The following is a 15,316-nucleotide window of genomic DNA, read 5'->3' on the forward strand; positions in this document are numbered from 1 at the left end:
AAATTCCCTCTATTTTCAGCTTTGACAGTTCATCACGACGCCGCAAAGAGCGTTCAAAACGTTCACACCGTAAGTCTCCTACATCGGGCCGTCGTGCCCATAAATATCGTTACAGAGATGATGCCTCCCATTCAAGTTCTCGTCGCCGTCATCGTGACCGTCCCAAGGATGAACGTGATAGTGGACGTAATAACAGGAGATCACATTCTAAGGTAAAAACTTTTCATTTTATATACAGGTTCTTGTGTTAGGTTTCTCTTTTCTTTGAAATTCTTTTGAATTTTTGAAAAACTAAAATAACAAAAAATTTAACGTAATTTATTAGTAACAATTATTTTTCTTGAATCAGTTTCAATCTAATTTTAACATAAAGAAAAAACTTTGTAGTTAATTTAATATTCTTTAAAGAGAAAATGCATAATTTTATAAATATTTTATTTTTTTTTTATATAAAAAATAACATAGAGCTGTTTTAAAAACCCATAATAAATTATTATTTAAGGTCAATTTCGTTTTGTACGTTTACAAAAGATTAAAGCTCATTTAAAGAGCTTAAAGCTTTTATTATTTTGTTAAAAAAATTAATACTGGAAAGTTTATTCTTTGATGGCTAAAAGCTGCTTATATATTTTTTAAATTCCTATTTGTTTTAAAGTACCCCCGTTTTTATTTAGGTCCAAAAAAGCTTAATGCTTTTGAGTGATTTGTGCAAAACTTTTAATATTTAGTTTACGAGATATTTTTTTACATTCAAAAAAAGCTTAAAGCTTTCATGATAATTCTGCAACACGTTATATATTTGAGATTCTGGTTTTATAAAATTACTTAAGCAGTTTTAAAATTTTACTAAGAGCTTTAGCCAAAAGTTAACACGAGCTTTTCAACTTGTCTGTGCAACTATAAATTGTTGTTTTTACAAAATTTAAAATAGTTTAATAAAAGCTCTTTATATAATGAATTGCCCTTTATTAAGGTTGATATATAAGCTTTTAAGCTTTTTTTGTAAAACAAGTAAAGCTTGAATTCTCATTCTAAGATGACTAAAAGCATAAAGTTTTTTTTACGGGAGTTACAATATCAAAATACATTCTCATTACTTAAGTTTAGACAATTACGTCTGGTCATTAATTAAGATGTATCAAAAGTTTAAAGCTTTTTTTAAAATTTTGAAAGAAATCTTGACTTTAAAACCAACAACAGCTTAAAACTACTTATACATTTCTGCCATAGCTGTAACTTGTGAATAAAATACTAAATATAAATATTTTTTATATTATTTTAGTTTTTGTTTCCAATTATAAATATTTATTTTCCAAATTATTTATTAGTTAAATAAAGTATTTGTCTAATTTATTAATAATATTTACAGTTAAATTTATCCATATTTATATCTTTTAAAACCAAATAAATTATAAATATAATCATTTTATATTAGTTTAATTAAATTATATTGAATTTTTTTTAGAAAATAGTAAAATTTTATATATTCAAATAAAACAAAGTTGAATAAAATTTAAATTTATTTCATTTAGATACAAAAAAATCAACTAATTTCTTTGGAATATTTATTCAAACAAAACACAAAAAACTTAAATTATTCAAACAAAAAATGATTGAATAGAAATAATTCTAATAAAACTTTAGAAATATTTTTATTTCTCACAAATTTGAAACAAATAAATTTATTTTTCCAAAAATTACTGAATAGAAATAATTCTAATAAATGTTAAAGAATATTTTTATTTCACAATAATGTTGATGTAAAATGTCTTCTGATTGCATTCTGAGTTGAAAAAGTTATTTTCAAAACGAATTACACATTTTTTCAGACCCTAATTCTATGATATCTAATATTCTATTTTTAAAAACTACTACTTAATCATTGATTATCACTAGAATATGAACACAGATTTATGGTTTCAATTGGAGGTTTATTATTAATTTAAATTGTGAAGAACAAAATTCATGAATTATTTTTGAAAACTGTTTTTAAAGGAACTAGTTGTTCAAAATGATCGTCTGACATGGCATTCCTCCTAGGGCTATTTATCGTTGAATTATTTTTGAGCATTGTTTTTGGTTTTTCATAGAAAACGAAGGATCTTTTTCATAATCATCGGATGAAAAATCTTCATCGTCCGAGTTCATTTTCACACACAAAAATTTTTTTTTATAAAACTGTTCAAAAATTAGTTGTTAAAATATTTGACTTTATTTTCACAAATAAAATTATTCAAAGAAAATTTCTATGAATAAAAGTATTCTAAATTTTTTTGTTGAATATTTAAATATTTTTCTTTTTTTTTGGAGAAATAAAATTATTCAAAGAAAATTGCTTTGAATAAAATCGATCAACAAATTTTCGAATAAATAAAATAATATTTCATTTATAACTAGTTGAATAAACTAAATTAATATTTTATTTTTACTATAAAAATATAATTTGAAAATAATTACATGTTTTGATATTGATTAAAATATTTTAAAATCTATTCATTATATATTGAATAAAATACAACTTATTGTTACTAAAATACAAATAATATTAGTATAATTTTATGAATGTTTATTCAAAACTTTTCAGTATAATATATTTAATATCGTATTCTATTTAAATCAAATAATATTTATTGCTTTATATTCTAAATAGATATATATTAATTAGTATCCTATTTTGAATAATATAGAATGATTTCAATATAAATTTATTTTTTCAAATATAACTAAAATTCAAAAATAATTAAGTTTTTGGAAATATTTTGAATAAAAATATTCACAATTTACAGCTATGATTTCTGCAATTTGTTTTTTAATTTATTGAGAACTAAATCCAAATAGGGAAAAGCTTTTTTAAAAATGTTTGGTTTTTAAATTTGAAATAAGTTCAGCATACGAATTATGATTCTTAGCTAAATCATAGTTAGTTATAATCGGAAATAAAGAAGTCCTCACTGAAACAAACTATTTTCTCATAGATTTGTTCAAATGTCCGCAATCATGAAACATTTCTGTAAATTGACATTTCATTTGTACTGCTGACATTTATATGACATGACAGGAGAATGACATATGATTATTTTTTTATGTGAAATTTTCTATTGGTATTCTTTAGGCATATTTTGTGTGCATTAAATTGACATCTTATTTAAAAAGAATTCACTTATTTTAAGATACTTTTTTTTATTTATCTAATAAATTATCGTCCTCACAATAAATCTATTTTAAATTTAGTATTTAATTGAACTATTTTTAACCTCAACACCTTCAATTAAGCAACATTGAACTTGACTATTTGATGGATACGAATTCTCATTCCTCCTCCTTGCTACACAAACACCTCCGCTCCTCAATCACCCTTAACAATTACACTAAATAAAATTACTCATCTCAGCTGCAGTATAAACAAAAACTATGCATGTGATTATAAAATTTGCTGCTGTTTTGTTGTTTAAAATTTTTGTAAAAAATCGTAATAAAATAAACAAATGATAAAATCATTAGTTGTCTAGCATTATTTCCCCCAAAAATTTCAAACAAAATTTTACTACAATTTAGTTGATTTATAGCAAAGAGTGACAGACAACGCATTCTCATCGCATAGAAATTTGTAAAATTTAATTCCCTAAAATGTTATTATTTAAACGTTATTTGGAAAAATCTCAATTGACTTTCGATAATTTCGAAAATAACAAAGTGCCGTGTTACTTTAAAATGCGTGAGTTGCCGCCTCCCAAGAAACTGGATTATATGGATGATTTAGTGTATCAGACCTCGGTGCTGTACAAACAATATATTGATGAAGATTGGCTATTAGAAGAGTATTTTCATGATCATGATGCTGATTATTTAGTGAGTTGAAATAGAACAGACGTTATAATTTAAATTTGAAATTTAATTAAAGAGAGAGAGAGCATGATCATTTGTTTGGGTTTGAGTCTTGACTAATTGTTTTATCATTTTATTATTTAATGGCAACAATTTTGTTTACTGTTAATTGCAGTTACTGTTGTCAAACACTGAGAATATGTGTCTTTATCTGTTTTACTCATTTATTTAAATATCTTTATCTATTAAACATATCAATTTAATTGTATTGTTCCTCTTTAGTTCAATTTAGTTTTTTACCACTTTGTGTTGTTTTTTTTTTTTTGTGTGCGCGTTCTTAGTTTTATTGTACAAAATAGATTTCTTTCATGAATTAGAAGGCATTATTGCCGCCCAGCATAGAGCTATACAATATGCCACCACTTCAAATGTGCCGATTATACACGTGCAAAAAATAGCTCTAACAAAACTACCGCCACCTCAGCCGCATTCTATGGTCATTGAAACGCCTAATTTATCAATTGTTAAAGAAGTAGATGATGACGATGAGGAAGAAGAATATTCGGTTAAGCCCTGGCACAGATACCCCTCCCGTAGACAACGCAATCTGTTGGATTTAGTTTTAGCATGTGAATTGCAATTTGAACGTTATGTGGGCAATTGGCTGCAGGATGAGTATTTTGTTAAACTCGATAATGCCTATTTAGTGAGTTGAATGAAATAAGTGTTATTATAAACTCGAATGTATTTTTTACAGAAATTTTAATGCTGTTTATGTGATTAACTAACTGGATTTTTTTTATTAGAATTGTTAAACATTTAAGTTTTACTAAAATTTAATTAGTAATTATATTTCTTTGTAATTTTCGTTTGTTTTTATTTTTACTAAAATAACAATTTACATAAAACTTTTTATTAAATAAGAACAAAACGGAATTAACAAAATAAATATGTATGTATCATCGAAAGTGTTTTGAAAACTATGGCATCACCATTTTCTGACATTATTCTTTGTTCATCATTTAAGAGGTACTGAGTACTCGATTATCACTATGAGTCAATTGTTGTGGTTTTATCATCACAGTATAAACACAATTTCTGCGGCACGATTAAAAAACTCAAAGTTCAAAGTGTAACTATTTTGTTTCTAAACCAAGGGTAATGATTAATAATTTCGACAAAATTAGAAAAATATCTTTATTTATTTATATAAATTTCATAAAATTTTAATTTTATGTTAAATTAAATTTTACTCAATTTTGTATTAGAAAAACTTGGTGGTTGTAGAGATCTTTTTGCAGAAAGTATTTTCCAAAAAAAGGTTAATCGGTTGAAAACGGGGATCTTCAACTCTTACAGCATAAAGGTAAAATTTTTGAATATTTCAGATTTAAATTAAAAATAAAAAAACATGTAAAAAGTATAGTCGGTCGGTCAGACTTGACCATTCCCTCTTAGTGGGTTAACGTCGGCGACAAACTTTCAAAAACAATGTTCGAAACTGGATTTGGAAGTGAGGTGTTTAACGGTTACTATTTGATAAAATCTATAACCAACTAATCGTCACTCGACACCATCATAGTGGTGAGGGTATATTGGGTTAGTACTGATGTTTGTAACGTGCAAAAATATTGTCCAAATACCCACCTTAAAGTATACCAATCTGCTCAGGATCACTTTCTGAGTCGAAATTTCAAAGATAATTGAACAATATATGGTTCAAGCTCTTCCATTCCCCCAAGGACGAAGCCTATTGAATTTGGCTACAATCGGTCCATTATTTCTCCTAGCCCCCATACGATTGCCCTATCTTAAAATAGTTAAGCTCTCATAAATCTCTATCTTATATAGATATCCAAACCAAATTTAGCAGAAATAAGTTTTATATAAGCCGAACTCGCCTCACCAAATTTTGTGATGATCGGTCCACAATTATTCATAGCTACCATATGGGTCCACTTCCGAAAATCACTTTAACTAGCATAAATCTCTTAAAAATGTGGGTATTCAAATAAAATTCAATACAAATAATTTATTTATATACAAAAGTCATGTCACTAAATTTTATAACGATTGGTCCATAATTCGTCATTTCTCCCATATAAAGCCCACTTCCGAAAATCATTTTAATGAGTATAGATTTCTTAAAAAAATTGGTATTCAAATAAAATTCAACACAAATAGGTTTTATATATACAGAAGTCATGTCACTTAATTTTATAGCGATTGGTGTAGGGTATCATATGGTCGGGCTTGACCGATTATACTTTCCTACTTGTTTAGGATGTAGAATAGTTAACGTAAAAACGTAACCATTTTTTTAGCACAAATTTGTTTGGCGTTGTTTACTCTTACTAGTGTTTTGTAAGATCAAACAGCATCAAATAAAATAAAACTAAATATTTGTTTTGAATAATCATAAGTTTTTGAAATAAATAAAATAATTCAAATATTTATTTTGAGGCTTCTTATTTTTTGTCAAATATTTGCCATGTGTGACTCATAATATCAGAAGTTTTATAATTTCATACAATTTTCAGACCTATTGGCCTATTCCTTTTATTTTCGTAATTTTCTGAAGGATGAATCAAAGTGGATGCTAATGTTCTCCTCCTTGAGGTTTACTTTGTACCCCATTGTTCACAACCTAACCTAGTGTTTGGAGATCTGATTGATTTTATTTCAGATTTTTTTTTATTTTTTTTTGTGAGTGCATTTGTAAGATTTATTTTTCTTTCAACAAAAGAACACTATACCAAAGTTTTTCTATCCCAGACACAGGGTGTTTAATATTTTTTAAATCTTCCAAATCTAAAAAGTTCTAAAAAAACTAAAAAGTTTACAAAGCAAAAGCTTTTATAGCAGACTTTAGCATTTAACATTTATATTATTTCTCAAAATTTTCATTCTCTTAAATATTTAACAATTTCTTTATGCAAAGAGTTTCTATTTCTACTCTTTTTCCTTAATAAATTCATGCTCCGCTTTTTTCAGTGATGTCAAAAGTTTCTGTAAAAATGCTAATGTTTATGAAATTACATTACATTTTTAAAATTATTATGCAGTTGAATCATTTGAAAAGCCGAATTTAATTTAAAATGCATTTAGTCAGAAGTTTAGCAGGAGGTTGATGATGAGAGATGAAGTCTCCATTGAAACTTAATTATTATCTCTGGATGCTGGCGATTCTTCGATTCTAAGGAAAACACATTGAATTTTAATGTATTTTAAGAATATCAATTGGAACATTTTTATTTTTGAAATATTTCAAAGTGACAATTTGGATTCTATGGAGATTTCTTTCCAGAAACCTGCATAAGTTAGCCAAAGCGTTATTAAAAATGTTTAGTTTATTTAGAAATTATACAATATAAAGGGATTTAACTTTGACATTAGCTTAAAATTAGAATCTTATGATTTAAGAATATATAGTGTTTAAAAGCTATACAAGAAATCACTAACTTAGCATCACTATTTTTATTTATGAACTATTTTGAAAATCAAAAAAAAAAAATATGCAAAATTTCAAAACAAACAATACACAATTTGTTCCCTTCGAGTGACAGAGAGAATAGCAGGAAGAACAGAGAACTCTTATTGTGACGTCAGAGTTTTGAAAATGGTTATAAAGCCAGCCAGCCAGCCACACAAACAAACTGTCATGTGTCAAATTGAACTTGTAAATGTGCTATATGTGAATGAATTTAGATGCGCGCGCATGTTTTTAATTTTTATTATTTCTTTTTAAAATTAAATATTTTGAAAATGCTGTCTGTGATGATGTTGGTGGCACCACCACTCACTCTACTCTGTGTGTTTTTGTACAAAATCTCTTGTCGTGTATATAGTTAGTTTTCAATGTTTTGTTTATAAAAAAATACAAAAATTCTATTCGAAATAATTTTGTATTTTTCTTGCAATTTTCTTCATGTTCGTTTTCGATTTTTCCACGATTTTTTCGAAGAGCAGAAACGAAAAGAAAGTTGAGTATTTTAGTTGATGAGGTTGTTTTCAGTTTTGCCTGTGTTCTGTGTGTAGTTTATTTACACCTTTATAAAAATTTTCATTTTCGAAAATCTTAAATCAGACGAAGATTAAAATCTTCATTAGACGGTTGTGTCTGTCGAGCGCGGTGGCCTTTAAACTCAAGTGGTGTGTGTTTTTACAAATTTCAATATTTAGTTTTATTTTACTTTTGGTTCCTTCTATATCTGCTTCCGACGTGTGAAATTTGGAAAAAAAAATATAATGAAAAAAACAGTTTTTTTAATATGGTTTATTTTAAAAATAAACTCAAGCATTCGGTGTTGAAATAATGGCATAATGTTTATAGTTTCTTTTTTCAGACGAATTATTTAATAATTTACAAGTTTATAAAAATAATGTCCGGTTTTTCTAATTAAATGTTTGTTGAAATAAAGTGATACTCGAGTACTAAATAACAATTTTGGACTATTTGTATTTCAAAATTGGGCGGCAGATGTTGCGAAATTGTGTGTTCTTAATTTAAACAACATAAAGAAAATTTTAAGACATAAATCTTGTGCAGGTGTATTTGAAAATTAAAAAAAAAACAAAATAATAAGTGGAAACATGTTTTGTATAAAACAGATTTTTATGTTAAATTTTGTTCATGTTATGGAAAAATTTATTTGAGTTTTATTTTCTTGTTTTATATGATTTTTAAATTTTTTCCGTTCCGTTCGTTCGTGTCGTAGCTATATACAAATTTCGTATATTCATTCTTTGGTTACTTAAATAAGTGGTGATATAACCCAGAAAATTTATTTTAAATACAACAAAAACAACAACAACACACAAAAACAAAACAACTATTTTTGTTGTTGGGATTTTGAAATAAATAAAAAACGAAACGACAAAGTAAATTTTCAAACAATTTCAATCTTTTTTTACGTTATATTAGTTTTTTGCCAACCCCAGAGTGAAATAAAAAATAATATTGTACTAAAGTGTCTTAAGAAATAACTTAATGAAAAGAAAAGAAAAAAAAGAAATTAGAATAAAAAACATATTTTTTCTTGTACTAGATCTCAAGATCTACGTATTTATTTTGTTTCGTTTTCGTTAAAAAAAATAAAACTAAAAGAAAAAAGTGTTGCCAAATAGTCGCCCCCTACCGTACTATAAAAAAAATAAATAATTTATATAAAAAAAACCTAAATAAACCAAACAAAATTGTCTAAACTAAATAAAATTCTCATATGAAAGCAAATTATTTTTGTTTTATTAACTAAAGAAGAGTTCAAAAAAATCAACAAATTTCCCAATCAAATTATTATGAAGATAATGTATTATTGTGTGTGATTTCTGGAATATATTTATATAAATTGTATATAAAAAGAAAAAACTACAACTAAACTTGGTTGGAGAGCAAAAAAGAAAATAAAAAATAATAACATAAACATCTTCCTGAGCATTGGGAAACTCAAATAATAATGTTTGTAGTGCTTAATAATCATCTCAGTGATAATGAAGTTGCTCTTCGCATAAAAATCATCATGGTGATCATGATCCAAAGTTATTTTTAATTTATATACAAAACTATTTTTAAACCCACAACAACGACAACAACAACAAAACTTGAGCAAAATAAACAAGTGAATTTTATAAAAAAAAACAATTGTATTACGACCAAAACAAGTAATTTCGAAAATAATAAAATCGAAAAATAACAATATTTGAATAAATTTTGGAATTAATTTTTATTACAAAATTTTAAATATTAGAAAAACTATTTAAATAAAATCCAAGCAATTAAAAAAAACATACATGCGCTTTCGAACATACAAAACAAAAGGTCATTTGAAAAATTTTCAATAAATCATTCAAATTATTACAAGAAAAAATCAAATACATAATATAAATTCAAATTATAAACTTACTTAATTCGTAAATAAAGAAAATTTTAAAAATATTTTCAAGTGAAGGAAAATCGGTGTCAGTTAAAACTAATTTGAAATTATAGCAGTAATAAACTAAATAAACAGTTCCACAACTAGTTCTTGAGACTGCAACTACAACCAGAGAGAAAATATAGTTGTACATGTTTACCATAAACATTTCAATATTAACTAGATTATGGTGACTGCAATTATGTATATGATTGCGGTAACCATAACAAGTTCACATTTTTCCAAGTTTCATAAAAATATTATGATCACTGTAATTATGTATAGGATTGCGGTAACCACCATTCACAGCAATTTAGCAATCATATATATGATTGTAGTAAATAAATATATGTTTATGGCAATCATGTTCATGATGAATCATTTTAAACTGATGTGAATGGTAACTAAACATATTATACCGCAATCATTTACATAATTACAGTGACCATAATATTGTTAAGAAACTTTTAAAAATGTTGAAATGGTTAATATTGTTAAGAATCTAGTAAAAATTAAGAAATTGTTACATGTAAAACTATATTTTTTCTCTGCGTATGTTATCCAAATTCTAAAGCAAATAACTATTAAAATTGTTTTAAACGCAAAATTATGAAATTGATACAATGATTTAAATGTCTTAAAACCAGTGCCCGACAAAACCTAGTCAAAGGATCTTTCGTTATTCGTGTGCTCACACTTACATATGATCGCATTTTATACGAAAGCGAAGGAACTTATTTACATAGCTGTCAGATTAAATTGTTTAAATTTCTCTTTAAGTTAATAGTTCATTTTTGACATTAAAAATATTTAAAATTACTTTAAATCGAGAAGGTTGTAGCTGATTTTCACAGTTCACCCATACAATCTTACCTTGTATGGTCAAATGGCTTAAATATTTGTCACAAATAAAAGCACTTTAATAAGCCAGAGTATTGTTGTATTGCAGACAAAATATCTTTTAAAAAAGTTTTGCTCCTAAAATAAGATCCTGGAATTATGGCTAGGTCGACATCAAAAATCGTCATCAAGCTCGAAAAAAGCTAACGTTTAAAGAATAAAACATTGCAGTTAGAGACCGACCCAATATTTGATTAAGGGTTTCGCCATTAATCGGACAAAATTTTGCGGAATATCAAAGAAAGAAACCATAGACTATTTAATTTTGAAATTACACAATTCCCAGGTAAATTTTCTAGATAATTGCCATTCGCAAAAGCAGTTTCCTCAAAAAACATTATTCTGGTCAATGTAAAGGTACAAGAAAGATATAAAACTGAAATTCGAAAATTGTTCAGTTTCGGTTTTTTCGGAATTAAATTTTTAAAAGAAACAAAATAAATCGAATCTGAATTCATTAATTTTTATCACATTTGTTGACTAATCTATCGTATTAGTGTAAATGAACAATTTGAGCGATCGAATTCGATCACATATCTGTATATCACAAGTTTTGACAGAAATATAAAAAAATATGTTAGCTTTTTTTTACCATCCTGCGTCCTTGCAATCGCAGAATTTTGATTCCAAATTGAAAATGATTTGTACTCAAAGAATTTCTCAGATGTAAACGTTTCATTAAATTTTCTTAAAGATGAAGATGTTATCATTTTAGGTACATAGATTAATAATGGATCGAATTTTGTGAAGTGATACTTGTTACCTTAGTAACCCTCTTACAAAATAAGGGTTTTCCTACTTTATTTTTGTATGCTTAGGTAACTTCGTTCAGAACGTGCTAGTAAATTGAATGTGGTTCGTTTTTATGGATAACAATGTCCTGTTTTTTATTTAAACCACACACTAACTGCTTTCAAATTGTGTTTTTTATTAAGCTTTTATAACAGCTTACAAAATATTTTCGATAAAATTAAGAATGCATGCATACAATTCCAAACTAGTTGTGGAACTAGTAGTCATTACAAAGTATTCATAATCAGTAAAATCATATCATTAACAAAATTTTGCTTGAGTTTCTTACCAAAAAATTGCTAAAATTTTATTTCCAATTGCATTTATTCAAATATATTAAAATAGTAATATTTGCTCCAATTAAAAAGTTTATAAAAATATGATTTTTCTTGTGCCTAAATGAAATAATTTGAAAATGTTAAAACAAATTTACTAAATTTATAGAAAAAAGATGTGCATTAAAATACCGCATATTTTAAATTTTAAAAATAACACAAAATTTCGCAAAATCTATCACCGCCTGTTGATTTTTTTGTTCGTGTATTTTTCAACAAACATTTTTTTGAATTCAAGAAAAGCGAAAAAATAGAAACATTTTATTTTTTTTTGTGTTTTAAAAGAGTGACGTTCAAAACAAAAAGTTTTTTCCCATCGTGTGTTTATTATTTTTTTTATTTATTATTTATTTTTATGTGCTGTTTTCATTTATATATATTTTGAGGAAAAAATGTTTATGATCTTCATAAAATTATTGATATTTTTGTTCTGCATCTTGGCAAAAAAATTAAATTCCAGCTGTATTTTTCTTGTTCAAAGAAACAGCTGTACAGATTTGATTTAATATGAAAGCAATTGCATTTGTTTTTCTTTAGAAAAAAGTTTATTTTAAAAGAAACTACACAAATTTCAATAAATTGTTAGATTTTAGCCCACTTAATTTGCAACATTGTTTAAAAGGAAATTAGAAGCCAATTTTTTTTGAAGAATGTTTAAGTGATTTTTCAGTTATTTTTAGTTAAATAAGGCCACATTTTTAATATATTTAAACGTTGCAGGCTAAATTCAAGTTTAATAAATTCTTAATCTTAGCAACACAGTATTATCTATGTATACATTCCATTTGCAACATTTGTTTCAGCAACATATTGCAAGTAAACAAGTTGTTTACCCCAATTTCTTTATAAATCAAACTACATTGTTGTCATTAATTTCTTTTTGACTTGCGGCCTTTATCTTTAGAGATTTTTTGAATCGATTTTATTTACATACTAGCATAGACTCTAATTAATAATGGCGCCCTATTTAGTAAAGCCAAAAAGATTTCAACAAATCGCTTAGAAATATGTATTCAAAAGATATAAATCTAGTATTTACATATAACAAATTAATAACATTAACGACAACAACGAAAACTAAACCGATCGAAATGATCTTTTGCCAAGAAAAAAAAAATCGAAAAAGAAATGTTCAAAGCTAAAAAAAAAGTAACAGCGAAAATTTTTAAAAAACATTGACATTGAATTACTTGACAAGCAAAAAAAAAATCTAAAGAAAAAACTTAGCAAACGTCTGTCATGCGTAGATAATTTTTAGATAAATCTTTTTTGCGAAAAAAAAACTTAATCAACAAAAATTATTTTTAAGAAAACTCATTAAGAAACACCTTTAGTTTATCAAAAACTGTAAAGAAAAGCAAACGCATTGCAAGGAAAAAAGAAAATAAATAAATTAACAAATATCATGAACAAAAAATTGCCAAGTGATTGAATAATCAATTGATTTTGAAGAAAAAAAAATTAAATATAAGTTTAAAATAATTATTAATAAATGAAAACAATACTACATGATTTAACTTCAATAATAAACAGCCAACAAACAACCTACAACATTTAAAATTCTTAAATTTTCTAACAAATATAAATCAACTTTATTGATAATTTCAAAAAGAAAACCTTGAACGTACAAAAAAATTTAAAACCAATATAAGATTTTTCTTTTCAACTATTTGCAAGAAAGAAAAACACAGAAAACATAAAGTTTTATTAGTTAACAAAAAAAAAAAAAAAATAAAAATGTCCACCAACGAATTAAGCGAAATGATCGCTATGGGTTGTCCTGACCTTGGGTCGACGCCTAACAGTAACGGCGGCAGCGCTAGTGGCAGCACCACTCAAATACACATTTACGACGAAAAACGTCGTTTGAGTGTTAAACAAATGACGGCTACAGAGTTGGCAGCTGTACGTGCTGCAGCCGCTTTAGAAATTAAAAACGCCCTAACAAAAGTCAGCGAACCAGGCCAAGTTGCCAGTGCACCGGCCACACCTTTGCCTAAAACTAGCGGCAGCAGTTTCAGTTTCAATAATGAAACACCTGCAAACTATACAGCCTCAGCACCAGTAACACCATTAATAACTTCAGCAACAAATAGTAAAATAATGCCAAAGGCTCCTGAAATTGTAATGGAGTATGCTGATAGCAATTCTTCAAGTGCCACGCAATCCTATCAACCCTCTCGTTCTCCCAGTATTGGTGAGGCCCAACTAGATGCCAAGGTGAAACTATTGCCCTCTTCACCAGCGCCCAGGGACCGCATAACATCTTTACCCTCTATACTAGACGAAGGCATGGATGACCATTTCCTCTCCCTTAATAGTGCTGCTACCAAAAACTCCAACATTTCTAATGAAAGCAGACGTTCGAATAATCAATTAACAGCCTCGGCAAATTCTGTTTTGCAGCAACATTCAGATGATTCAATGTCGCCCAAAGACACCACAAACTACTTGCAGCCTTCTTCTTCAAACACCTCAATAAATGAATTAAGTGAAAGGCGTCATATTATTATGGACTCAATTGAGTTGATGAGAAAACAACGCAAAGATCGTGAAAGTACAAGAGAAAGACGTTCGGACTCTTTACTAGATGAGCGGCGTATTTTTCATGAGAGAAGTGCTGCACCCGATCGTTTGCATTCATCCAGCATTAGTAGTGTGAGCTCAGCAGCTGGTGGTGTTTCTTCGGTATCGGTGTCTCTAAATCCCAGTAAAAATACCAGTCGTCGTAATAGTAATTCTAGTGTTATTAGTGAAGTTTCCACATCAGCCACTGTGGTATTGCCTCCCACACCACCACCCTTATATCCATTGACAAAAACAAGTTCGGCACCTAATATGCAAAGACGTAAAAGCAGTTTGTCATCACTATTTCCCGGTCCCTCACCATTGGTGGCCCCTGAACCAGTTCTACATACCGATCCCAAAGTAGATGAAGTGTACACTAAGGAAGAAATTCAAGAAATTGTTAAAGACACAATGAACAGAGAGATTCTTCAAGACAACACTATAAATAGGGAGATACCTACGGGCAAGCAAGTTCATCGCACTAAGACTCCACCGGCGGTAGGTGTGAATTTGGGGGTAAATTTGAAAAAGGTTGAACCGCCCAGAACCCATATAACTGTAAAGAAGAACGAGGGTCCCATGCTGGGCGTAGTACTGCGTAAGGTGGAGAAAAAACAAGTGCCCCAAAAGAGTATACTGGATGATGATAAACCCTTGTATCATCTCTCAATTGTACGCAGTGACGGCAAAGACTACAAACCGTCTGAACATAATACGACCTCAAAACCTAAACCCAAACCCGTACCACTTCAAAAGTCTGCCACCATAGCGGCTAAACCAAATCCAGGTGGCATTTTAACAGGTCCCCAAACCCCCAGGGTACCACATCCTGTTCCTCAAGTGCCCGCTAAGCCGCAACGTCCCATGCCTGGAGTACCCATCACAATACAGAAAATTGAAGGCGATAAAATTATTATAATCAAAAAGTATATTGTGCCCAAAAATAGCAAACTACCGGAGCATCTTATGAAAATTGGGGTTCGT

The 15,316-nt window shown here is 27.8% G+C and overlaps 1 protein-coding gene across 4 annotated transcripts in view; it reads left to right on the forward strand.

Annotated features, from left to right (window-relative positions):
- Doa (Darkener of apricot) overlaps positions 1 to 15,316 on the forward strand; it is a 165,437-nt gene that overhangs the window by 106,682 nt on the left and 43,439 nt on the right. For 3 of the 4 annotated variants that reach the window (XM_065516081.1, XM_065516083.1, XM_065516082.1), the window contains exon 3: positions 20 to 212. In XM_065516081.1, the coding sequence (XP_065372153.1) occupies positions 20 to 212 (193 nt within the window). Of the gene's footprint in view, positions 1 to 19; positions 213 to 13,440; positions 15,311 to 15,316 lie in introns of those variants that run through there. The other variant, XM_065516085.1, reaches the window with a different exon arrangement.

Source organism: Calliphora vicina, chromosome 1 (genome assembly GCF_958450345.1).
Source record: "Calliphora vicina chromosome 1, idCalVici1.1, whole genome shotgun sequence".
NCBI classification, from domain to species: domain Eukaryota; kingdom Metazoa; phylum Arthropoda; class Insecta; order Diptera; family Calliphoridae; genus Calliphora; species Calliphora vicina.